The 23,986-nt window shown below is 40.6% G+C and overlaps 3 protein-coding genes across 4 annotated transcripts in view; 1 reads left to right on the top strand and 2 right to left on the bottom strand.

Annotated features, from left to right (window-relative positions):
* The window catches only part of LOC145501290 (rho GTPase-activating protein 5-like), a 21,186-nt gene extending 19,613 nt beyond the window's left edge, over positions 1–1,573 (top strand). For both annotated transcript variants that reach the window (XM_081480777.1, XM_081480776.1), the window contains exons 18-19: positions 414–519; positions 1,106–1,573. In XM_081480777.1, coding sequence (XP_081336903.1) covers positions 414–519; positions 1,106–1,286 — 287 coding nt within the window. In that variant the 3' untranslated portion in view covers positions 1,287–1,573. The remainder of the gene's footprint in view (positions 1–413; positions 520–1,105) is intronic.
* A 978-nt stretch (positions 1,574–2,551) lies between these two features.
* Positions 2,552–5,147, bottom strand: LOC145501291 (uncharacterized). Its single transcript, XM_081480778.1, has one exon. The coding sequence runs from the start codon at positions 4,977–4,979 to the stop codon at positions 3,858–3,860; it is 1,122 nt and encodes a 373-aa protein (XP_081336904.1). The 5' UTR covers positions 4,980–5,147; the 3' UTR covers positions 2,552–3,857.
* A 1,593-nt stretch (positions 5,148–6,740) lies between these two features.
* The window catches only part of LOC145499454 (uncharacterized), a 29,908-nt gene continuing 12,662 nt past the window's right edge, over positions 6,741–23,986 (bottom strand). The window contains exons 9-21 of the mRNA XM_081478970.1: positions 22,999–23,324; positions 21,863–22,304; positions 20,619–21,004; positions 19,235–19,505; positions 18,359–18,599; positions 17,006–17,199; positions 16,193–16,447; positions 14,606–14,980; positions 13,757–13,895; positions 12,114–12,255; positions 11,357–11,686; positions 10,408–10,702; positions 6,741–9,330 (exon numbers count right to left, since the gene is read on the bottom strand). Of these exons, the coding sequence (XP_081335096.1) occupies positions 9,152–9,330; positions 10,408–10,702; positions 11,357–11,686; positions 12,114–12,255; positions 13,757–13,895; positions 14,606–14,980; positions 16,193–16,447; positions 17,006–17,199; positions 18,359–18,599; positions 19,235–19,505; positions 20,619–21,004; positions 21,863–22,304; positions 22,999–23,324 (3,575 nt within the window). The 3' untranslated portion in view covers positions 6,741–9,151. The remainder of the gene's footprint in view (positions 9,331–10,407; positions 10,703–11,356; positions 11,687–12,113; positions 12,256–13,756; positions 13,896–14,605; positions 14,981–16,192; positions 16,448–17,005; positions 17,200–18,358; positions 18,600–19,234; positions 19,506–20,618; positions 21,005–21,862; positions 22,305–22,998; positions 23,325–23,986) is intronic.

Below are 23,986 nucleotides of genomic sequence, written 5' to 3'. Positions count from 1 at the left end.
TGCTAGATAGAACTGTTTTGCGGCCACACACCAGTCATATGCAGCTTTTGCCTCTCGCTTCTTTATTTAGTGGATATTTTCCCGTCTTTTTTTGTGATACCGAGCTCTGCGCATGCTATTTTCCCGCGCCTTTATGTCAACTTGGCGCGGTTGTGCCAACTTTCTTGACAGTCGGTTCGCGCCGGACAGACATGACGTTGATTTAAATTGAACATAACCCGTAGCTAGATGAAACTTCTTATTGAGGCAATATCAGAAGAAAAAAACGCTTTTTTCATATTGATTGTATTTTCTTTACAGTAACTTTAAATAAATAATTCCAAATGTTTACCGAGGCTAGTGCCTCGGCTCGCTTATCACTAGCTTCGGCCCTGATGGCAACATTGTATCGTGTTTTTCTTGTTCTTTTGCAGTTCATGTTGATGCCAACAGTCGTTTAGCTCGATTAAAGCAGCTTCTACACGACATACCACCACACAACCTTGCTGTTGTCAAACGAATCATGTTTCATCTTAACCGGTACGAAGCATTCTGTAATACGTGTTAACAGGAGGCTGATTAAGACTTCCAAGTCAAAATTAATGTCTGCATACGAGGTTACAGTTTTGCACATTTATAGCACTCAAATTTGACCGGCAAATTCATACTATTCAAACAAACAAACAAACAAACAAACAAACAAACAAACAAACAAACACATAAACACATAAACACATAAACACATAAATACATAAATAAGCAAATAAGCAAGCAAAACTATGGCTTGTGCCAAACAGAGAAAACTGCTTTAAAAGTTTTGAAATTTCTTATACGTTACACAGATTTTAGAACTTTGCGGAATAAATCACATGACAAGAAATTAACGATCACGATGTAAATTAAAGTGAATTTTTAAAGTGGCGTTCATTTTATAGATTTAAATTTGCCATAGTAATATGAAATGTAAATCAAAAAAGTGTTGCTACCTCCGAGAGAACCAAATGTTACATTTCAATGATTGTAAACATGAATTTCTTGTTGTGAAGGATAGGGAGAATTTAGGGATTGGTCACTTTTCAGTACTGGGATGGATTCAAGAGTCACTTTTTGCCATATTTTCTTGCAGCGTGACGGAGTATTCCAAGGACAATCTCATGGAGTCGAGGAACTTGTCTCTGGTTTTATTCCCGACCATCATCCGCCCGGATTTTATCCGCCTGGAGATGTCGACACAGATGTACTTTATTTTGTTCATTCAAACGTGTATAGAAAAATGCGACTACCTTTTCTCGACCGACGAAAACTGAGAGGCAGAGAAAGATGCAGGATTTACTTCGATCAGTCGCCTGTTAAGTCTTGTTTTGTCGCCGTGCAAGTTGCATCCCAGCCTCGAGAAATGGTGTGTTATGGACATTGTACCTGTGCGAAGCGAAAGTAATGATCTCTTAAGACAAAGGGACAATCTGGCTTCGTGTAAACAGCGTTGAAATGTCCCAAGAAGCAGAGGAAGTTTGTAGCGTCAATGTGATACGATAATTGACGTCTGCAGTCGTTGGCAGAGTGACCATTTAACGTCATATTAAAATTGTGAAAATTTTACAGCGTTGGTATCCCGTGCTGCAGTGCAACCCGCTCCATAGGCGAGAAGTCTGAGTCGAGCGGAGTGGGAGATACGAGTCGTTCCAAGTCGAATTCAGTGTATTATACAAAAATTATTTAGCCTGCTTCTAAATATTGTATACCGATAGCTATGTTACTATGGGGAAAAAGACGTTTTTAGCTGTAAGCGCCCTGAAATGGTGATGTATTTCGCTAATTTACCCAGTTTTGTTAGGAATTGCTGTGCAGTTTCGAGAATTTATTTGGACAGAAACGAGGTGTTACAGACGAGAATTATTTCTGAAAACATTCGTCTCTAGAATTCAGTTCTTCCCTAGTCAGCTATTTGTATGGTGACAAGAAGCTTGTTCGGTCAAAATTGCTCAGCGTTAAGTGTTTTCGTTGCTAAGCAACAAGTCTTTCTGTGATTGGCTATCAAAAGTCGAAAACTCTTCGGGTGATCCGAAGATCTGCCGACATCGCATACGATCATGCTGATGTTTTGCGTGGCTGGTTAGACAAAACCAATTTTGTAAGAATACAAATATCATTGTTAACAAATTAGTTCACGTTTTCTCTTCATTGTGCGATTCCTTAAAGAGTAGGTCCTTTTTCGTCGTCCCTCAACAGCGTTTACCGTTCGGAAGACGTTATTTCCTATTTGCAATGTTCAGTAAAAGAAAAACAATTTTCGATATTTAACTCACTGCCTTGAAAAAAAGTTCACAGAGAGAGCACCTTTAAGATAGCTATTTGTAAAGATATAGTTTTTTATCGACAGACCGTTAAAATAGAATTCTTTGTTTAAATTGCCGCGTCTTCGGCTTTAATTCAGTAGTTTTTGTTATAAACGTCTGTATAGTTCACTCTTTGTATTTCTTGCTGCTGAAGTACTCTACTTTCATTTTCCTCGCTTGCTCGGTTATTTCAGTGCAAAGTTTGAACCGTTTGTGAAGCAAGCCACGTGAAATTTGTTTAAAACAGTAGCTAACTGCACGTATAATGAAGAGCATTCATACGTGCAATGAACGTTCAGAAAGTAATTAGCGTAGAGCTGAGAATAAACCTAACGAATTCGCGACGCTGGTAAAGTGGTCATTTTAGGTTAACACTGTTCATGGTGTATGTGTGGTCTGACTGTACTTTCATGGATCAATCTAACCACTATTGATTTATCAGTTAATGCTATGAAAAACAAGCAAGAATTACTTAAAGATTTACTACTTGACGTTTCGCAGACAACGCCATTGTCAAGAGAAAATAAGTACAAGAAATTCAATACTTATTTCCTCTTGACGATGGCGTCATGATGACTCCGAAACGTCGAGTATTAAATCTTTCAGTAATTTTTGCGTGTCTTTGCTTTAGCAAATCTTTTTCGATCAAATGCTATCAAATTAATGTTTAATCACTTCAGACGTTTTTCATGGAAAACAAGAAAAGGAGACTTGAAACCACTTAAGGGTGTTTTTAACAGGCCATACCTGGTTATATGCCAAGAAAATGGCATGAACTTGTTCATTAATGAGCCCTTCGTTAGATACCAGTATTGAAACATCAATTTGGAGATGGAAGAGTGGTAGTGTTGTTTCTCAAAGTTAGTGTATAAATGCGAGAAAGTTCTGGAATTGGCCAATCCATTTCAAATCGATATGAAATGTAACAGCATAATTCAGCAATTAACATTTTTGCCTGTTTGAATCCTCTGGGATTAAAAATGACAACCAAATTCCTGCCGTTGGGAACAAAATCTGTTTTTCTACTCTCAGACTTGTTTGGCCGCCATGTTGGTTTTCCAAAGTGACACCAATATGGCAGACCCGTACCAAGTTCTGTAATTTTCATAACATTGTTTTTCCATAACTTGGTCGCGATGAATACTGCAAAGTTGAAATTTAGGCAATGTATCTCTTTCCCTCCTACTCTAAAATCTTAGAGGTTTTCATTTCAATGCAAGCAGAGCACTATCTTATTGTTTATATGGGTAAAGGCTCGGGAAATTGTAAGAGTGTTGACAATGCGCGCGTGAGATTATTTCCTAGTTTCACTCGTCACCATTTGAGTACCTTTTAATATCGTGGGTGACAAATAACGCTTACAATTGTGGGCTTTTGACTTCTAAAGAGGAATTTCGCGCCAAACGTTGCCATGGCAATTTTGTAATTTCACATGTGAAATTATAAATTTACAATAGAATTTAGCGCCAAAACTAAGGAACAATTTGTCACCCATAATATTATAAAGAAAACAGTCAATGTAGTGAGCAGATTATGCTATCTTCACAGTCGCCAACCAAACACGAACGACTCATCTTCACTTTCCTCCACGGATCCCACACTAACTGTGTTCTTGTTGAAGTCTCGGATACAACTCCGCGACGTAAGCGTCACCTCTAGATCTGCTGTCGTCTTGGGATGAACCTCACCCTCCCCTCCTGCGTCAAAACTATCGTTCTCATAATCCCCGCGCTTTTGACATCTTTGTAATCTCTTGTTTCTCTTTGGCTTTACGTCTTTTTCTTCAGTTTGCTCAACTTCGCCGTGAGCTAGAACAAGGCAAAGCGTATAGCAACTTGAAACAAAGTATGCTACAATTAATGCTATTAGAGCGCAAGGTATATTTGCACTCATACTCTCCCGCAGAACTTTGTCCTCTTCAGGCGAGCAGAAATAGACTCCGCTTCTCAGATCCCCGCGATTATCGGAGTTTGCGGTTAAATTACCAACGACGTGAAATATCCTTTGAAAACCAACCGCTAAAACGGCCGTCAGTACAATCCACACGGAAGTACAAAGCACACCTATATAACTAGCATTCGCAGCTGTTTCATGCTCTGGTGAGAAATGAGCGGCGAGTTTCGTTAACAATAGAATTACTGTTAGTACCCAGAAGATGATACACAAAACAGGTAAAAGAAGCCCAGGAGATTTCCGGTGGCGTCGAAGACTGAAAATCACGAGCACGAAACTAGTCTGTCCGACAGCAAGTAGGCCAAATGGAATTTGCCACCTTGAAAACTTTTCCAACTTGCAGCACCGTAAAATGTAGGGGTATTGCTGTACGGTTTCACCAGCCACAGGAATCGCTCTCTCGCACAGTAGACCTCCTTGTTTATGGTCGAAATCTAGTTCTTCACCGAGCAAAATGAATATGGCCAGGGACAAAAGGAAAGATTGTATTAACCAAAGAAGAAGGTTCATGTTCGCGATAATAACATCGGTTAAAAAAAAAAAAAATGAAATTGCACTTGTTGTTTTAAAAACGAGCGATGAAAAGATACATTGAGTGACGGCAGGGTCCAATGCTAATTTGTATCCTAAATTTACCTGTGGCTTATTGCACGTGGGGTGTATACCAATATTTATCAATTGGTTGGCCACCTGCTTGGCACCTGCTGACATTGGACAATAAGAGTTAACTTTTCATGCTCGGAGTTAATTTGATGAGCTGGTAATCTGTCATTCTAACAGCAAACAAACCGCAGAACTCCAAACATAATGTCAATCAGCCTTGCCTAGACTCAAGTTTGGTTTAGCCTTTTATATTCGTGATTAACATGATGGGGGAACCGAAGTTCTACGGAAAGACCACAGCCAAAAGAACACGAGTTCAACGCCTTTGCACGTGGCACATACGTACGTAGCCATCCTCTGCGACCGTACAATGGACGCGATTAGCTAAATTCTGGGTTTAATTGCAAACTTATGTGATCCAAGACAATCAATTTTCGATGTAAATGAGGCTATTCACAGCCTCTCCTTTTTCCTATTTTTCTTGGAAGTTGAACTCGCTAAAGGAATCGCGACTGACCACGTAGTTAGAATGAAAGTAGAAGCGCAATGTGATGTCGCGTGCAGGAAGGACATTTTCGAGCGCACTCCATGCCCTCATCTCCTCGCGCGCCGCGATCCGCGCTCGCTCCTCTCGTTCTTATTTTTGGGTTGACAAATAGAAAGGCTCTTAAACAGTCTGTTTATATTAAAAATAGCCAAGAGAGGGTGAAAGATAAAAGAGTTTCTCCCCCATACAGGCCTTATTCCCAAGGTACTCCCTGTGAAGATATGTTAGTCATAGTGCTAGGCTTTTGTCGATTGTACTTGTAAAACTTGCATATTATGCTCCTAGCACTGCTCAAAATGTTTGGAAATCATCCCCGAATTAATTATGCTCGTTTCTCTAAATTATGCTCCTCGCATCAAAATTATGCTACTTGGTTTTTAAGCAGAATAAAAACAGAACAGGGCCAATAGGTAAAGGTAAGGTAAATTCTGCATACAAGCCAAGTGGTTCATCAGGTCGGAGTTTATCCCGGTTTCAGTAGCATGAAGCGACTAGGAGTATTTCTACTCCCCCGTAAGGTTACCCCCCAGCATACACCTGGGTGGAGAGAGGCACCGTGAGAGTTAAGTGTATTGCCCAAGAACACAACATAATGTCCCCCGTCAGGGCTCGAACCCGGATCGCTCGCTCCGGAGCCGAGCGCACTAACCATGAGGCCACCGCGCCTCCCTCCCCACGAATAATGACGAAACAAAGAATAATGCCGTTTGGAACCGCCGTTTTCTACATTTTTAAGCATCCTGGCTTGATTTTGTATTAATTACCGTTATTTCTTGACTTTGTAAGAAAATAGTGAAATCCAAGCTGGCGGGTCAAATGACGTCATTTGACAGCACATGACGCCATAATTAACAAAAATGGTACCACGTTGTAAAGCAAGCTCAGGGCTATCTAATCTATGTAAATTTATTTCTTTGTGTTAAAACAAAACGAAAATCCAGAAGAGAGGTTAAAACAACCCCAACCCCCCTCCCCCCATACCTTAACTGAGAAATCAAAACAGTAGAGCATGCTCGCATGCTAAGCAAGTAAAGAATTAACTCTCGTTGAGTGCAAGCCTATTTCTCAAAAAATATAGATATATATATGCCATGTAGTGGTAGTATGCTGAAATACAGTGTTCATCGCATCAAATTTGTAGGTCGCGTATGACTTTTGTGAGCAATTTCTCATCTAAAATAATTGATGGCATTTGACTGGGAATAAAAATAAACTGTTTAACTGGTTTTTACTCAACTTTATTCATTTTTTTACAACACACGAAACAGCATTAAATAACTTATTACAGTGTTAATATAAAACACACGAGGTGTAATCATCCTAAGCGACTGAATTGTGAACACTTTGTTGTAAAGATCTGTATGGGGGTGAACGAAAAATGGTTGCATTGCAAGATCAATAATTTCACGATCTATAATCTTCCAATTCCTTTTCTCACAACATCAGCAAAGAAAATCAGTGAAAAAAATTCTTTGTTATAACACACATCAAACCAGCAATCGCCAAACAGTAAAAACTTCAAATTACTGCTTAAAACACGGAGGATATTTCCAATCAACCCAGCCAATAGTCCTATCTGACTATTATGCCACGTCACAGCAGGCAAACGCATTGCGCCTGCGCAATTCCCGCCAAAACTATCACTGCCAAATCTCACCAGCCACAAACTTTGGAAAACATCAGGCTTTTAACTCTGGCGGAAGTATGACCGCTGGACGCCTAGCATGTGCATGTGAGACGGGCAAAGTTATATAAAACAGAGGCTGAGTTATGAAGTATTCTGAAGCTTTCCCGCAACCAATCCAATCCTTTCAGGTTTATCTTATCTCACTGAACTGACTATATTTTGTTCAAGCAATTAACTTATTACTATAGGTAGTAATAGTTTAAGAGCGGTTGTTAATTACTTTAGTTATCTGGAAACGTTCTCTGGTGCGTTTTGGTAGATGGATGTCCTGATGTAGGAAACCATTAATTATTGTGCATATGCCATGTTTAAATTTTCAGCTGTGATATTTTGTGATACTTACACCTGATGCTATACACAGCTAGCGTTCTTATAAGTTACGTATTTCAACGGTCTGAAGCCCTAAAATGGGCTGGACTAGTTTTGATTTTGGGGAGAGGGGGTTGGGAGAGGGGGGATTCTATATAAAAAGTGAAGGAGAAGATACCTTAAAGGGGTCAGTTTCCCGGGGATATCCCCTATAATGGCTTATACGGGGAAGCTCCCCCCGAGAGGGGTACCTTTTTCAGGCTTCAGGTATATAAAAGGGGTACGTTTTCTGTCAAAGTGGTATACAAAAGGATAAGGGGTTGGAGCTTGGGGCGAAGCATCCCCGCACGTATTGAATTTTGTAGAGTACCCCCTCGGGGGGTCAATTGGCAAATACAACCCCAGTAAATCTTGAGTTTCCCCACACTATTCTTCTGTCATTTTTCTATTGTACGAACATATTATTTAAAACAAATATTTCTTTTTCCTAATTGTGAAATTACTTGAAAAAATTGATTGCGCGTTATCAAGCAACAGGTCTAAGAGACACGAATTAAACTATCATGCCGACACTCGGTATAATCTTATTTGCTGTACCACTTAGACAGTTAGCCACGCAACCTATGCTGCAGGGCCCCTTGTGGAATTGCGACAAACACTCATTAAGCATGCACACTTCGTGGATAGATAATTCGCTTAACACTTGCTTGTTCATCAAAAAAACTAACCTCATATAACGCAGTTACAATAACAAGTGACCATAATAGCGTCTCTATGGATAAATATCCTTGGCGAAACAAGGGCTTATATAAACTATCAGCTTAAGGTAGCTTAATTCTTTTTTTGTTCACACATAGGAGTTCTCCGTTGCTGAGAAGGCTTTCAGGGGTATCATTTACTAACCTTAAATTTTGAAATTTAGGTAAATCAAATCTTTTCTCCGATTTGTTTTTGGCATAGGGCGGTTTTGAATTGAGTGTCGAAAGTAATTAGGCAATCGCTTTGGTTTTACTACGGTTTGAGATTGAGTGAGTAGTCTAATTGGTAAGTAATGGGTTTGGTTTTGGTTTACGAGGACGCTCAATTGAAATCCGCTCTAAAGGAGAAGAGGATACTAAAGACAGAACTTGCCTCGCCCGTGTCAGAATTTGGAAGACTATGTTTGGTTAGACATTACCAATAAGTCAGTTGTACAAGGCACGTAATATGATTGGCCATAGTGGAACAAAGACGTGTGCAGGCGAACCAAAATGCATTTGCATAAATGGCGCCGATATTTGAATAACAACACTTACACTGCCCAGGCCTCACATCTGTGTGAAAAATCCTTTGTCTGGAAACATCAACATGAGGCTTAGGTTGTATAAAGTATTGTTATTCAAATTTAGGCACCATTTATTAAGAGTCTATGCTTTTTGATATCCTATCTTACTGTAACTTTACTACAAAGATTTTGTTAAAAAACTCGCATTAACAGTATAAGCAGCCCTTCTCTCCCTGTTCATGCGCTGCGATATTTAGAAAGGAGCTCAGCCACGGTGTTTTTGAGTTATTTTGGCCGTGCAAAATTACCTCAACATAATAGTTTACTAAGACTGCAAAACGCCAACGAGATAATAATAAACCATAAAAGAACAAGGATGGTTAAGGATGGAGAAGATTGACACGGGTTGCAAATGACGAACTTGAAAAATTTAGGCTAAACTCTTCAAGATGCGAAAACCATGACGTACTCCTTTAATCCACTGGTGCAGGCTCCAGAGGGTCCTCTGGAGAGATCCTGCCTGACTTCTTCTTCTTCTGTGTAGTGCAGTACCAGACACCAAGAACGACAACGAGGATCAAAACAAGGCCGCCTATAACACCTCCTACGATGGCTCCTGTCATGTCCTTTTCGTCCTTTTCTGTTGGCGTTGCTGCGGAAAAATGGAATTAAGGTGTGGTTAAAATTCACCGTTGCGAGAACCGCGGACACAGCCTGGAAGGTCTTGATAATCAACATGTTGAACTTCCACGGCGAGCGGTCTGGGCCAGAGCTCGGGCAGGGGTATTAGGCCATTTCTGTGTTGTCTTTTGCCTCTGTTTTAAAATATGTCTTCGTGCGAAACCATTCATATGGAAATGTGTTCCGCCTACGGATTCATTTTCATACAGAGTCAAACTTATTTTCATAGGAAAGGTTTTGCACGAAGACTCGTTTTAAATCAGAGGCCGGCACGAGGTAACTCGGAAATGGCCTAATTGCCTTTTTGGACATATAACAGTTTACTCTTATGATTTCTGAAGTCTCAATTTGTCCCGTGTGTTGGCCCGGCGAGATTGATCTTCAGATTAAATAATTTAAGTGATGATTGCGTTTGGTCGCTGGTTGCAGATCAATTTTTTTTTTAATACTCGCGTTCACTCGTGAAAAGTTATCAATAAATTGTTGCAAGATTGTTCCACCTATATTGTTAATTGCATGCTACAGTCTTCAGTATGAGATAAAAAAAAAAAAAAAACTTCCAGATGTTTTCCTTGAGATCGGAGATTAGTAATATGTAATGAGCAAACAGCCGTTGAAACGGATTTTAGTCAAAGCACGGGCGGCGCAGTGGTGATAGCGCTCACCTCCCATGAATGCGACCTGGGTGCGAATACTAGACCCCAAGTTGTAATGGTGTCGAGTGTTTTGTTGGTTCTCGCCTCTGCTCTTTTTTTTTTTTGCTCCGGTTTTCATCCCTTTGGAAAACCAACACTCCAAATTCTAATTCGATCTATGTGCACGACCGAACATTTTATAGGGAGGTCATGAGAGCTCTGTCGTGTTTCACAGTAGATAAATCCCACCCACTCTTTTACATTTTACTGTAATTAATTTGAACATCCTTTTTAGGTTTTCTGATTTACTATCAGAGCCTAGTCAATTACACATCCAAATTATGATGTTCATAACTTGTCCTGGCTTCTACTTAGGGCGCGATCTTCGATGACGCATAGACAACTATCCATACCTTCCACAGCAGGGGTTGTCGGGGCAGCGGTACTGGCGTTGTTCACCACATCATGCGACGGAGCGAAGAATGTTGCATGTGATGATTCACAAACCAACGTGTTGTCTCCGTTGTCTACCGCCGTCAGACCAGTTTTTACCCAAACTTTTATCTGGGTTTCAAAGAAGTTGCAGCCAAGTTCCTTACCGTCCGGCGGAGGAGGAACATTGTTGAACGTGATTTTTAGTGGATTTGACAGGCCTGTAACTTCAAGCGGCTCCTTCGTAACTGGATCTTTGAGCTCAATTCCTATGACCTGTAAAGTGGAAACAACGGGAAAGGGTCATGTGACAAATTCTTTCCGTGAGATTCAAGAAAGCTGCGATTGACGCTGGCATTAGAGGTCTGCACTGCGTGCAGAAAGCTAAATGATCAATAAAGGCAAGCTTTGGACTTGATTAAACCACACGGGTTCATTGCATCGACTTTCGAAGTACCCCACCTCATTCCACCCCACCATCCGTCGGTATAAAAGCCAGTTAAAGCCAACCTTAGAATAAATTGAGCTCAACGTTTATTCATCTTGTTTGATAGCGTTTTTATCTTTTAATTAACGTGGAACAACCAGCGGTGGGTTATGGTAGCAGGAATGCCGACAGGTAGTATAAGATAGACAAACGTCCTATCTGTGGGTGCTTCTAATGCTTCTGACCGCATCATTCTTGTGAAACCAGAATGTCTCCTTCTAGGGATGCGCTCTGGATCACGATCACTGATCCAACATCACTCAAATTATGGTACATCAAAGGAATCGATGAACCTGCTCTGGTCAAGAATTCATCGGCTTCTTCGATGCACCATGATCCGAGTGCCCTGAACCAGATCATTCCAAGGGAACATGCCCTTGGACGCTTAAGACGTCTCTTTTTTTTCTCTCTAATGTGCTAAGTAGGAAACACAGATACCATACCTGCGAGTCATCCACTTCCACGTCATGATTCCTTTGGTTTTCGTTCTCTGTAATCAAATTGTTATCGTATTGAATGAGCTCTAGAATCACTCCACTGCAAGTTCTTCCTTGTCCGCATTTTCTGGGTCCCTTAAACTGGTCCGTTAGCGACGAGCCGGGGTCAAGTGTTGATGCACCTTCCTTGCTGCTGATGGCTACTGTACTTTCCAAGGTGGTGTACTGCACCTTTATCGAACCCAAACCGTCACTGGAAACTTCCCGAGGGGGATCCCCAAGGTAAAGCCCTTCGTCCAAGTTATCCGCCATTGCGTCAAAGAATTCCTTCACGGTCTGTAAAGATTGAATAGTAAAGTTCATTAGACAGGAGTTGAAGGTGACACGCTTTGAACAAGCGTATAGAGCTAATCAAGCGGCTAGTCGGACGAAGATTGATCTTGCTTGAAGTTATGTCTTCGACTTTTGGTGAGTCGAGGTGCCGCCATAATGGCGTTTAAATAGGCAAAGATGTTTCAATACTCGTTCTTTTTCAGGGAAAATTAAACACCCTATATATTTTCACGAGCTTGCCAAAGTCAACAGCTTTTTTCTGTCGAGTTCGTCGCCCGCCTGATCAATTTATTACTCCATTTGTAAGCGGCTCTATGATTGCTCTACAACAGTGGAAAGAAATTTACGCTGCAGTTCAGTAAGTTGCAAATTAACTAATAAGGCTGAAATGTGACTTACAGCCATTAGGTTTTCTAAAGGAAACCCTTACCTCTTTCAAACTGGTATCGTTTTGCAGAGACTCGCCAGCAAGGTCGCCCATCCATTCCATCAAGTCCTCTGCCTTGTCATTGGTCAGCGGTGTGTCCTCGAATCCCTTGAGAATCTTTACAGCCGCTTGCGCCATGCCAGAACTGAAGTGAAAAAAAAAAACAAAAAAAAACGACAAAGTGCTTTAATGATCGAGATAGGGATTGTTATTTTCCTAAAGCAGAGTTCAAGAGTATCCAACCAACTTTTTGATCTAATGTTCGTCCGGGAGGTCCATAGTCAAACATGACAGATAGACAAATGGACAAAAGACGGACAGACAAACAGACAGACAGAAAGAAAGAGAGCCAGCGAGACAGACGGACAGACAAGCGTGATGATAAAACTACCCATGCCGCTTGTCACCTCCAACTTTCTTTATAGTGCAAACGAAATGCTTGTTCTTTCAGGAGGAATGAAAATAGTGAGTTAACGGAAACCTCGAAGACGCAGGCAACGAGAACATCGCGAAACAATGTGTTAGCAGATCAATGGCTATTCACAAATCATTTCAGTCATATCGTAGCCGTTATGTGCAACACAATAGGGGACTTTAGATTTGAGTACGAATATGACTTTTCAATCCTAGTTTGCAGGTTTCACGTCATCAAATCACATACCCATCTAATCCCATGAGTTACCCTCTCTACCTAAAACCAACATGAAGAGCGAGGGCTCTAGAAACGTCACTGGTTTGAAATTCGAAAATCGTGCTCGTACTCAATCTCGAACTCGTAATCCAATCTAAAGGTCCCTAATATACTGAAATGACCAAGTTTAATGGTTTTGTTTTGTCGGGAGAAAGTGGACTATTTGGAACTCAGCGCTATCTTAACATGTTAAACCTAACACCGATAGATGTGCTGAATAGAACGAGTAAGAGATACATAACATTATCTAGTAGAATATAAATTAGGGTTTCCAGCACCGATGTTGTCTTCGCAGCGTCACCATCTTGGTTGCATAAACGTGCTGTCTTTGTTGTGTACGAAAGAAAACTTGAGCTTATTGTAGCTACGACTTTCGGAAAGACAATAGGGTTATCTCGTAGTTTAGCTATGAATATATACGAAACCTTAAACTTGCATCACTATGCAATTAAGTACGCATGTGGAAGGTGACGAATGGGGGCAACCCTAGTCGGAGACTCAATTTTTTTTCTTTGATCCACGCTCGCAACCTGGGGGTACTCCCTTATGTGGGCTATATAGGTATGTGCAGCCCCAAAGGGTATGGGTTTTCAGCCGTTTTGGTTTTAAATAGAGTATCGATTTTGGCCATTTTTTGGTCACAAATAGTGTATGATTTTTGCACTCTATTCTTGAATTAAGTATGATTTTTTAGCAGAAGCCACACTTCCATCATTATCGATAAGCCCATCAATAAAAGCCCTTCATAAATTGTGTTTAGGGCAACTGTGCCAGCTGCAACGCTGTTAAATAGCGTATCGAAGTTTTGGTCAGGTCATAAATAGGCCAGGGAAAATGGCAGATTTTGGTCATAATTGGGTAAGGGGTTTGGGTAGCGGGTCACACACCCCCACCCAATTCTTTTGGGAGAAACCACCGGGGCTTGCATTACCAAAGCTTGTATCATATAGTTTACCTGTTTTCCGCAGCTGTCGCATCAGTCTTAACTATAGCCGTTAACAGCGGGGCAGCGCTACCTCCATCGATCGTTGTCGAGCCCAGGATATTGAGAATAGTTTCTTGCGCTTTTTGCGAGATGTTAGCCTTCAACTCAGCTGCAAATTGAGATTTACAAGAGTTAGAGGAAAGCTCAAGCAAAATGTCCTGCATGCAGAAGAAAAACTCCAATGAGATTATTTATATAAAACAAAAATAAAATAGTGACAGCTGGATGGGGTTAGGATGAGATGGACAGCGAACGATAAACTTGTCCCCAATTTGTGAAAGGCTTCACTCTCGACTTTGTTTCAGTTGTGACACATAAATAAAGTCATTACCAGTGACTTAGGCCCGTAGCTTTATTTCTGTGATTAGGCCTACCGTCCACACTAATCTGTCTCGAAAACGGAGTTTTTTAAAATCACTCTACAAGGCGGAAGAATTTGAAAACGCCGGCTGTGTGTTTTAGTGTGGACGGAAAACATTTTGAAGAAGACCTTTTCGAAAACGATGACGTGACGGTAATCCTGTGATTTCCCTACCCTAGATTTTCTCAAACACAAATCCATAATGACCGGCGATTGTTATGTTTTCAAACCCCCAATTTAGACCTCCAGTTTTTAACAGGCCGATTTTAACGCTCTTAAGTTGTATTCGCACTGTATTTTTCAGGATTCAAATCGTGTAATTTAATCAAATGCGGTTTTGATCCGTTGTCTTTTCCTTCTTGAATTCCTATTGGCTAGCTCATTATCAGATTAGAGGACGTTGGGGCTGCTTTGTGACAGCAGCAATTTTGGTTTAGCAAACCTATCTCACGACTCACCCGAGGTGTCATTAGATCCAAGAACAGTGTCTGTAATGGCGATCAACGCGCTTGTGGCCGCGTCCGCGTCTCCGCTCTGCAACTTATCTCCAATGGCACTGTCGAACAGGTTGTCTAGTGCATCTGGCGTCAGGTCAGCGGCATCCGGTGGGCTGGAGGTGATATTGACGGTCGCTATGGCAAACGAATCAAATTTGTCGATGACAACGACGCACAGTTGTAGGATGTTGTTTGGACCAGATCCTTGGCTCACTATCTCTTGCGTCTCTGGGTCTGATGACGGAGCTCGATACGTCTCGCAGACATGTTTGCCGACGAGTTCACCGAAGGCATATCGAAGAGGACCGGCGTCTGAGTCGGTAATCCACTGCTTTGCTGCAAGTTATAAAGTAAATAATTCTAGTAAAGACACTAACATGGGGGATTTTGATGAATTGTGATGAAAGTGGTGCTAAAGATATGACCAGACTCCTTGGTTCTTGTATAAAATGTGCCTACAGTACCAAAATGATTAGTTTTATGTTCGGTGATCTGCATATCTGATCGTTATATTAGTATGTAAATTTATGTATATGATGTATGTTAATTATTGTTCTAGCCGATAGATAATTTATCAAGCATTTGTATAATTTAGTTATTGATAAATAAACAAGTAAGCTTCACTTATCTACTTACTATGAAGATATTCGTTTAAAAGCGAAGACATAACACAATGTTATCATTTTTTTTAGCGACGTTTTTCCTTTTGGGGTGAAAATCCCGTATTTTTACAAAATAAAACTTTTTTGAAAATAACCCAAAGCAAGTACTCGCGCTGATTGGATTAAAGCCGTGTTTCTATTTAACAATTAGATTATGAGCTCGAGATTTTTATCGCGTGATAGTTGAATAGGGCGCGCCCAGCCTGAGTCAACTATCAAGCATAGAAATTGAGGGCGAATAATTTAATTGTTTTAGTATAAATCTACTGGTCGTTCAAAACTTTATCTAAATCCTCTTCACAGACACTTAGAAAACGCCAAGAAGCGGCCGTCATTTTGTTAACAAGGGCACACTGCTACGCTACTCACTATCTACAACAGAATAGATAGTGAGTAGCGTAGCCAATCAGAGAACAGCATTCGTGATAGAACGCTAGTAGATTTATACTAAACTCGATAGAAACACGGTATATTTTTTTCTATTTCTTACATATTAACTTAATAAGAAAACGAGATACAGCGGCAGAGTTAATTTTTTAGAAATCACAAGCTGTCCACGCTGCCACACCATCCTTCGCAAGTGAATATGGCGGGAATTGAATCTGTTTGTCAGGTGCACTTGGGCGAGTCAAGTCACCTGCCAAAACATCCTCGTATAGGGCCGGACGCGTTAACTGTTTATTTAGCTCTTTTAGAAGTGCCCCCTTTCTTATGCACTATATAGAAGAGAAGGCTTTTTTTCCGCTGATAAATAATCAAACCTGTTCCAAAACTATCGTATTTGATCAAAATCATTGTTTTTGCTTCACAGTTACTCAACCAATCTTAATGCTCTCATCCTTGTCAAGAGACCCTTGTCGTTATACCACAAGTACCGAGAACTCACCTGTCATAGTGACGGTATCCAGCGCTTTCACGGAAGTCGGTTCAACAGAGAACGAGCCGGAAGTAGGCCCAGTTCTTACTTCAACCACAATAGATGCCACACCCTCCTTACTTCCGTCATCAACTGTTAACGTGAATCGATACTTGGACCCAGCCCTCAAAAGCTTCGCGGGAAGAATCATTTGAACAAATGACTCCTCGTTGGCATGATACTCTGTGAGTATGTTAAAGCTCGTTAAGTCCACAAAGGAGAAACCTATTTAAAGAAATTAAAAGAAACATTAAGAAACGACTGGCAACAACGGAAAAGTGGGAAATGCGCTGAGTTTTGAAGCCTCAAATGTGTATGCCAGTTTTGGGTGCTTCTTAGAATGTGGGAAGCCTTGATTTACTTAATTAAGGTAGTCGTCGATTCAGAGTAGATGGAATCGCAAGCCATTATCTCATCTCTAAAGTGAAAGCCATATCAATCTAGGAAAACTTCACGCCTCTGGACAACGTACAAAACAGGCCGGCATCATTTCTTCTAATGCCAGCATGGCCACAGTCTTTTCTAATGCCTCTACGGCGTTCTCTCAGGACCTCACGGTTACCTCATTTCGACGACGTACCACGTGACCCGAAAAAGGATTTACTGTGGCGAAATATAATAACCTGGATATTAGCCCTCCCAGCGTTAATTGTACAGAGTTATTACAAGGAGTATGTGTAATGCTTCGATGCACCAGCAATCCTGACTTTTTGAAGCCTAGCTGACAAACGTTTTGGGACAAAAGCTCTGTAATTTAGATGATAAAAATGGCTATGGATTCACCTTGTTCTTGTGAGCAGGCCCACTCCACCTTGTTAGGCTGATTGCTGGTTTTGTAAAATCCAACCAGTTGAACTCTGTCACTTGCCTTGACCTTCAAGAATGCTCGATCTACCCATACTTCAGGTGGGGCACCCTCGACTACAGTGAAGATTATAGACGCCGAGGCAGATCTGGAACCCTTACTTACATCCACACTATTAAAAATGATTTATTGTTAGTTCGATTTAAAAGTTCTTCAAGAACTTGGCCAGTAGAAAGCCAAGGTCTAGTAAGGATTTATTGCTTAACCAGAAACCCCAGAATCTTTCTGTCGTCTTATAATCAACGACGCTGAACGCACTGGAATAGTAATATTTCATAAAGATCGCTCTTGTTACGTGGCACGGGGGAAGGGACTGGAGGGAGCCGTTTAACCCTTTTAGCCCTAAATTGCCAGGCCTTTTTTTTCCAATTTAATTAATAGATCCCCTATACCCATGTATGCTATACCATTTGAAACTATTGATCTACGTATTTCCGCAATCGCATCAACAACCACTAATGAAGTGATAGCTTTGACAAACGATGGTTTGACAGGAGCAAACGAAAATCGTTTGACACATTAGGTAAACTTTACCTTGTTTTACAACTCTCAAATACAAATGCACTAGAGACTGCATGATTATAGTAGAAAAAATCTTCCAAAACTTCCATGGGTGGTGAACTTTATCATGTAAGGGGGAAGGGGTGGAGGGGGGGGGGGGGTCACAATTTTATGCTTTGAGTAGATCTTTACAAGATCACTTTGCTGTGAAAATTTCATCAAAATCGGCCAGATTTGAGCCAAACAGCAACGTCACAAGCACAAACGTGCTCCCCCGTGGCGAAAGGTTTAAAGGTTTTGGCATAACCCACTGACCTATCAATCAGCAGTGAAATATATATATATTTTTAATTTGACACTTGATGAAAACGCTAAGGTTATGCCATATTTGAAAAGATTAAACAGCTTACTGGGCAGTCTGTCAATCATTAGACCACTTTGGTTTAGCCGATCAGATTGCGCATTTACCTGAACGTTGGCCAGCGGATTATTATTATTATTATCAGCAATTAATGTTATGAGCTCGAGATTTCTTGGAGGTAAAAACGTCGTGGAGAGACAGTTGACACGTCAAAATGTCGGCAAGAGACGGGAGAACAGCTTTTGAAAGGCTCAGGACCACGGAGTAAAACCTTTTTTCACAATTCCCAAATGTAGTCTGGGTGGTGGAATTCAAATATTTGTACGTCAGAAGAAGATTGAAGATTAAAGGTCAAATGTTAAAAGAAGTGTTACTAATTGATCATTTCGTTCTTTTTTTCCATACGTACATGATTTTGTAGGATTTCCCGGCTTCGAACTGACTACTCTGTACTGTCGTATCACACCCAGAGATCGAGTCAAATATCAACTTCCCTTTTTCCTCAACAGAATAACAGAATCCAGTACCACCGCTCTCGACTTCACAGCGCCACTGGCATACATAAGGATCAGTGGTTTGGTCGGGATCCCTTGTAAGACTCACGGCGTCCAATGTGATAGCACCACTACCGCGGCCTATCTGTCGATCACCTGAAAAGTTCAGAAAACAGTCGTTTGGGAAAACTTCATCATTGTGCTATTCTCCGAAACGAAGGGCTGAGATCGGAGTTCAGCTGTACGAAAACCATGTTGGCAACAACAGTTGAGAGTACTCAATAGTCATTTGGAATAAAACGAAATTGAAATTCAAGAGTGCAACCGAATAGTCATGTGTCATCTTCAGTTCATACACGATTTCATTCTTATTTCATTCGTATGCCTTAAGTGGTGGCCCGCTGACAATGAATTTGGTTTCATATCTCAGTTTGCAGGTTAATCATGGATTTAAATACTGTGGAAACCTTGATTATTCTAAGCTGATCTCTGACTTTCATTGTCACATTGTCAAAAAACACAACAGTCCGAAAAACTGTATGAGAGGTCCCCTTTGACATCCATCCTTGAATTGATAGAAAGTAAGAAAAACCTTATGAAAAAATATAAATTACAGCGGATATTTCAGCTAAAACCACTTAAGTGTCGTCAAAATGTGGTTTTGATCAGGACGCAAACAACTAGCGAACTTTCACGGATGTAGCCCACTGTGCAAATGGTGGATGGTTTCTCTCCCATCAACTAGAGCAATTTCATCTACAAACTCCAATAACCTACATCTACAACCTTACCTCCAAATATGGCAGGCTCAAGAGGACTAGGCAGAGCTTTGATGTCTTGGCTGACCGTGCTCTTGACATTAGGATTGAAGTTCATACTTCCTGTCGCGTTAAATGTGCAGGTGACATCACCAGTCAGCACACCTTGGGCTATTCTGACGGTGGCCTGGTATCTGGTGGCCTGGAATAAAGCACTGGATTGCACTTTCTGTTGAGCGCTTGAAACAGTGCATGTAACAGTCCATGAAAAGTCAACCCTAGTATTGTTCACACAAGGAGCGACCTGTGGAAAAGAAAGGTAAATTTTAAAGGCACAGTGGAGTAGCAAGGAGGATAGAGTGGGTCTCGTATCCAACAAATACAAACGTTTTAACAATAAACTCTGGCATGAGCTCATGAAAAAAAAAAAAGATGTGCAAAATCTCACAAACATGCGATAAGAGAAAAAGGTGGAGACAAAAAGGTAGAGAAGAAGATGAAGATGAAGGAAAGGTAAAAGAGGAGAAGGTAATAATAATAATGATGATAATAATAATAATAATAAAACCATAATAAGGGAAAAAGTAATAATAATATATAATATTAATAATGATAATAATAATAATGATAATAATAATAATAATAATAATAATAATAAGAACTTTATCAAAATCTCCTCAGAAAACCTATTTGCAAATCTTTACACACTCCACTATCGTAGACTAAAATTTTTATGAAAATAAAAATATCATGACATCCTAAAATACTAATTCACAAGCTCATGCCATCATCGACTTTCTAAAATTAGAGGACACATGCCCGGTTAGCGTAAACGGCAGACTTTCATTATTATCATAATATGGTAATAATAATGATAATAAGAGAAAAAACACTATTCATATACTAAAGTTTTGATGAAAATGTGAAAAGATCCTAAAACACCAATTCAGAAGTTCACGCCATTATTCACTTTCTAACATTAGCCCACACACGCGTGGCTAGCATTTAAGCGGCAGTCATCAATGAAACCCCCTTGTGGAATTTGGTAGAAAGGTGTCCAGGAGCCCCTCACACATGTGTGTACCGACCTTAAAATGTCAAAGGAAAGCAGTGTTCTAATCCAGGTAATCCACGTAAAAAAACAAAACAAAACAAAACAAAAAAACAATAACAATAACAACAACAACAACAATAATAATAATAATAATAATAATAATAATAATAACTGTTTGTTTAATCACCATTGCCGTTAAGAATTGAATAACAGGGATAGAACACATCCAAGCTTCGATGATGAGGACGATGAACAGGAAAGAAGGAGCATACGGGAAAATGTAGAATATTAAACAAGGAAGACATCAATTGTTAGCAAAATGAATTTATGGCCACCATATTGAGCTACTGCTGTCGTACTTACAATTGCACTTGCTTTGATTGACAGGCCCTCTGAGACAAAAACTTCTCCTTCATTCAGATCAATGCTTGAGCTCAGCGTTAACGCCGGGACTGGATCGGTAGATTTTATGATCGAATGGGTAATTTCTTCAAAGCTTGATTGATTCAGAAAGTTGACCACTTTAAGCTTAAACACGTAGACTTTGTCAGATTGAAAAAGAGTGCCAGGCAGGTCAACACGATCAGCATTTGAAGCAAGCCCGTTGAGGACGCCTGTTATTTCTGTGAAGTCTTGTCCACTGTCAGGTGATATCAATTTCCATTCAAAGATGAGTGGACGGCCGCCACCTCCAAAGGACTGGACACCAGATAAGGTGAGATTTCCACAACTGGAGAGCGTGTCAGGACCTTCAAGGAAAGCAAAGGCAAGGTTGTGGCTAGTTAATGAGAAGAAAATATGACAAGAGATCTAGAGCCTCCCGAGATGTTTCATTCTATCGATATTTTGTGAAATGCAAATTGTTCACAATCTTTTCTTTGAGATTTATTGTAAGCAAGTTGATCAGCTTTAATTTGAACGCCTTCTTCACCTAATTCACACCCTTATATAAGGGGGACATTGTGTGTGTGTGTATGTGTGTGTGTCAACATGAGAATGCCATAAAGAAAGCAATTACATGCGATCAGAAAGCAGTGAATTAATCAGTCGTGATTCTGTTTTGCTGCATAGCTGCAAAAACCAATCTCAGTTTTACACTCACTGTAACCTAAATTACAATATTGCCCTTTCAATTGGAGTCAAAGGGATGTCCCTTTGTTTTCAATTCAATTGAACGCAAACGCGTAAGTGATTCCGGCTTAAATGGGAGAGTTATCCTTGATACATAGCTTTGAAGGTTTTGGAATGGAGTCATTCAGACTGTCTACTGATATGACTACCCGTGCTCGGTTGCAGATGTTGCTGTAGCATTTATGATTTATAAAACACAACCGCATCACAGCTCACTGCTACCGTCCAAGAACAGGCCAATTTCGATGTGTTAGAATTCTAGCTTGGCTCCGATTCGTGGGCAAATAACACAAAAGAAATCGCCTCGAAGCTGCGGAATGAAAAATTAGATTGCTTTTCTTGTTCCCTGGTGGTGCTTCGTAACCGAGTTAGAATTTAAATATATCGACATTGGCCCATCAACGGTGGCATTATATTTGCATTGACATTTTGAGCTTTACTGGTGTATTTAAATTTGATATATTACCGCTGCATACCTGTGATTACCGGCGTGGATTTCAAGGGAGTATCTGGCGCATTGACTGGGAATGAACCATTGAGGTACCTGCTGTGCTGTTCACTGTGGGCCTTCAAAACGTTATCATTGAACACCAAATAGTCACCGGTTGTAATGTTAGCACCAAATCCTAGCTCTATCACTAATTCTCGAGTGCCTACGAGGAGGCAGTGCGGTTCAACCCCCAACATGACAACGGTCGCACTGGTGAAGAAAAGTTGGCACGATTCATCCGCATTGGTAACCAGTTCAACATCTGTATCAAAGTCAACCAGAAGTTCCCCGGCTGTGTCACTGAACTTCACCCCGTCAACATTAGGTGCACTCGCAAACACCGTCAGGTTGGTGTCGCCAACTTGTACCAGACCTCCGTCCATCGAGAAGGACACAGAAAAACGGGTAGAGGAGCTAACTGCGGCTACCTAAGGATTCCAGAGGGAGGGGAGAGTTAGAATATGTTATAATAAAGTGGGGGATTAAACTATTGTTTTTAATCTGACGGCTCATAATCTCAATAATATATGTAGTGGCGATTGGCTAAAAGATCTCCCACCACGTAGCCATCCAATGAAAAGTTAAATTGAAAACAAAAAGCATCGTGACTCGCACGTTTTCCCGTTCTTCGCGTCAGCCACATTTTTTTCACTTCGAGCTTTGATTGGTTCACTGGATTACCGATATCCTAAAGTTGTGATTGGCCATAGTAATTACTTTGGTTTTGGTTTCATGACATTTAACATTGAAAACCGCTTCAAACGGGCTCCGAAACCCGGTTAAAAAACCTTAATGAGCTGTGTCAAATCGAAGCTGTCATCTTAAAGAACGAAAACCTGGTTTACACGTCAAAGCGCTCTCGTTCTCGTTCTCACAACCCCTGTTTGATGCTGAAAACGCTTAATTAACAACTGGCAAACTTGGGAGATTTGCCTAAAGCTAACCTTGAGTGGAATAAAAAGGGGTGTCTAATGATCATAATATATCATTTTTAAGTGTGTCCCATCTACATTTGACCAAGACTTTTGTGCTTTTAGCCCATTAAAAATCGGATTAGTGGCGTTGTACTCTGCGAAAAGGTAATAATTCACGTTACTATGGAAACGAAACAAAGCGACTTACTTTGCATTGAAGATGAGTTTCATTGATATAAATTACATCCCTGGTTTTTTGGGAACCAAAATAACACACTGTTTCTTCCCAGTCAAAGAAGCCGCTGCCATTTAAAGTCACGTATTGTGGAAGGTCTCCCTTAAGAACTTCGTCAGGTATAACACTTGTCAGAGAGAGGTCCTGACTTGAATAATAATAAACCGGAAGTGAATTGTTGGTTCTCACATCCGCCTTGTCGTCGTGGACAATCGTCACTGATAAGTTGTACACGCCCGCGGTATAGTTGTCCCACGGTTGGAATTCACAACGAGCGTGCGTGAGATTCCTTTCAGAGGCTAAAAGTAGCAAAAAACGACAAAAAATCAGTAATTTCAATGAGCTTATTAGCTTAGACCGGTGAAAAGGAACTTTCTTAAATTAGGATTGCTTCGCTCATATCTGGTCATATTCTGTGGCCCTTCTAGCCAAAGTCAATATCCCTCTGCTATCCCAGAATTCTATCACTATTGCTGTCAGTTGCTTCTAAAGTTGTCTTAATTAACCATTGGTATTTCCATTTATTTTGCAAGATTCTTTCACTTTCAACGCTTAATTTTTATCCAGTTTTCCGATAAATTACACTCTATTTTTGATTACAACGCTTTTGATTTCTTGCTCTGTCGTAGGCGACACAGTTCGAAAACCTGGTCACTTTAACAGTGGCACATGTTCATGTGGATTGCATATAAGAGGAATCCAAACCTTCGATGAGGCATTAAGAGGTAGAGAGGGAGGGAGGGTATGATCACAGGTTAAAGTCACCCCCGCTGCCGGTCTGGTCAATATGCCTATTGTTTCGAGAACTATTCTACAGCTGAACATGAAAGAAGACAGGGTTAAATACTAAGCAAAAACACGAAAAAAACACCACCGCGGTTCTCGTTATCAACAACGAGCGAATGTTTGGTTATTTCACCTTCTTGTTTTACAGAGCACGACCATGGAAACTTCTAGGATA

This window comes from Orbicella franksi, chromosome 10 (assembly GCF_964199315.1).
Source record: "Orbicella franksi chromosome 10, jaOrbFran1.1, whole genome shotgun sequence".
Classification (NCBI taxonomy): Eukaryota; Metazoa; Cnidaria; class Anthozoa; order Scleractinia; family Merulinidae; genus Orbicella; species Orbicella franksi.
Note: the sequence above shows the minus strand (reverse complement) of the source record. Positions and strands in the feature narration are given on the sequence as shown.

Excerpts from the sequence above, each read along its gene's own strand:
- LOC145501291 (XM_081480778.1), bottom strand. The coding sequence starts at position 4,979 with ATGTCAGCAGGTGCCAAGCAGGTGGCCAACCAATTGATAAATATTGGT.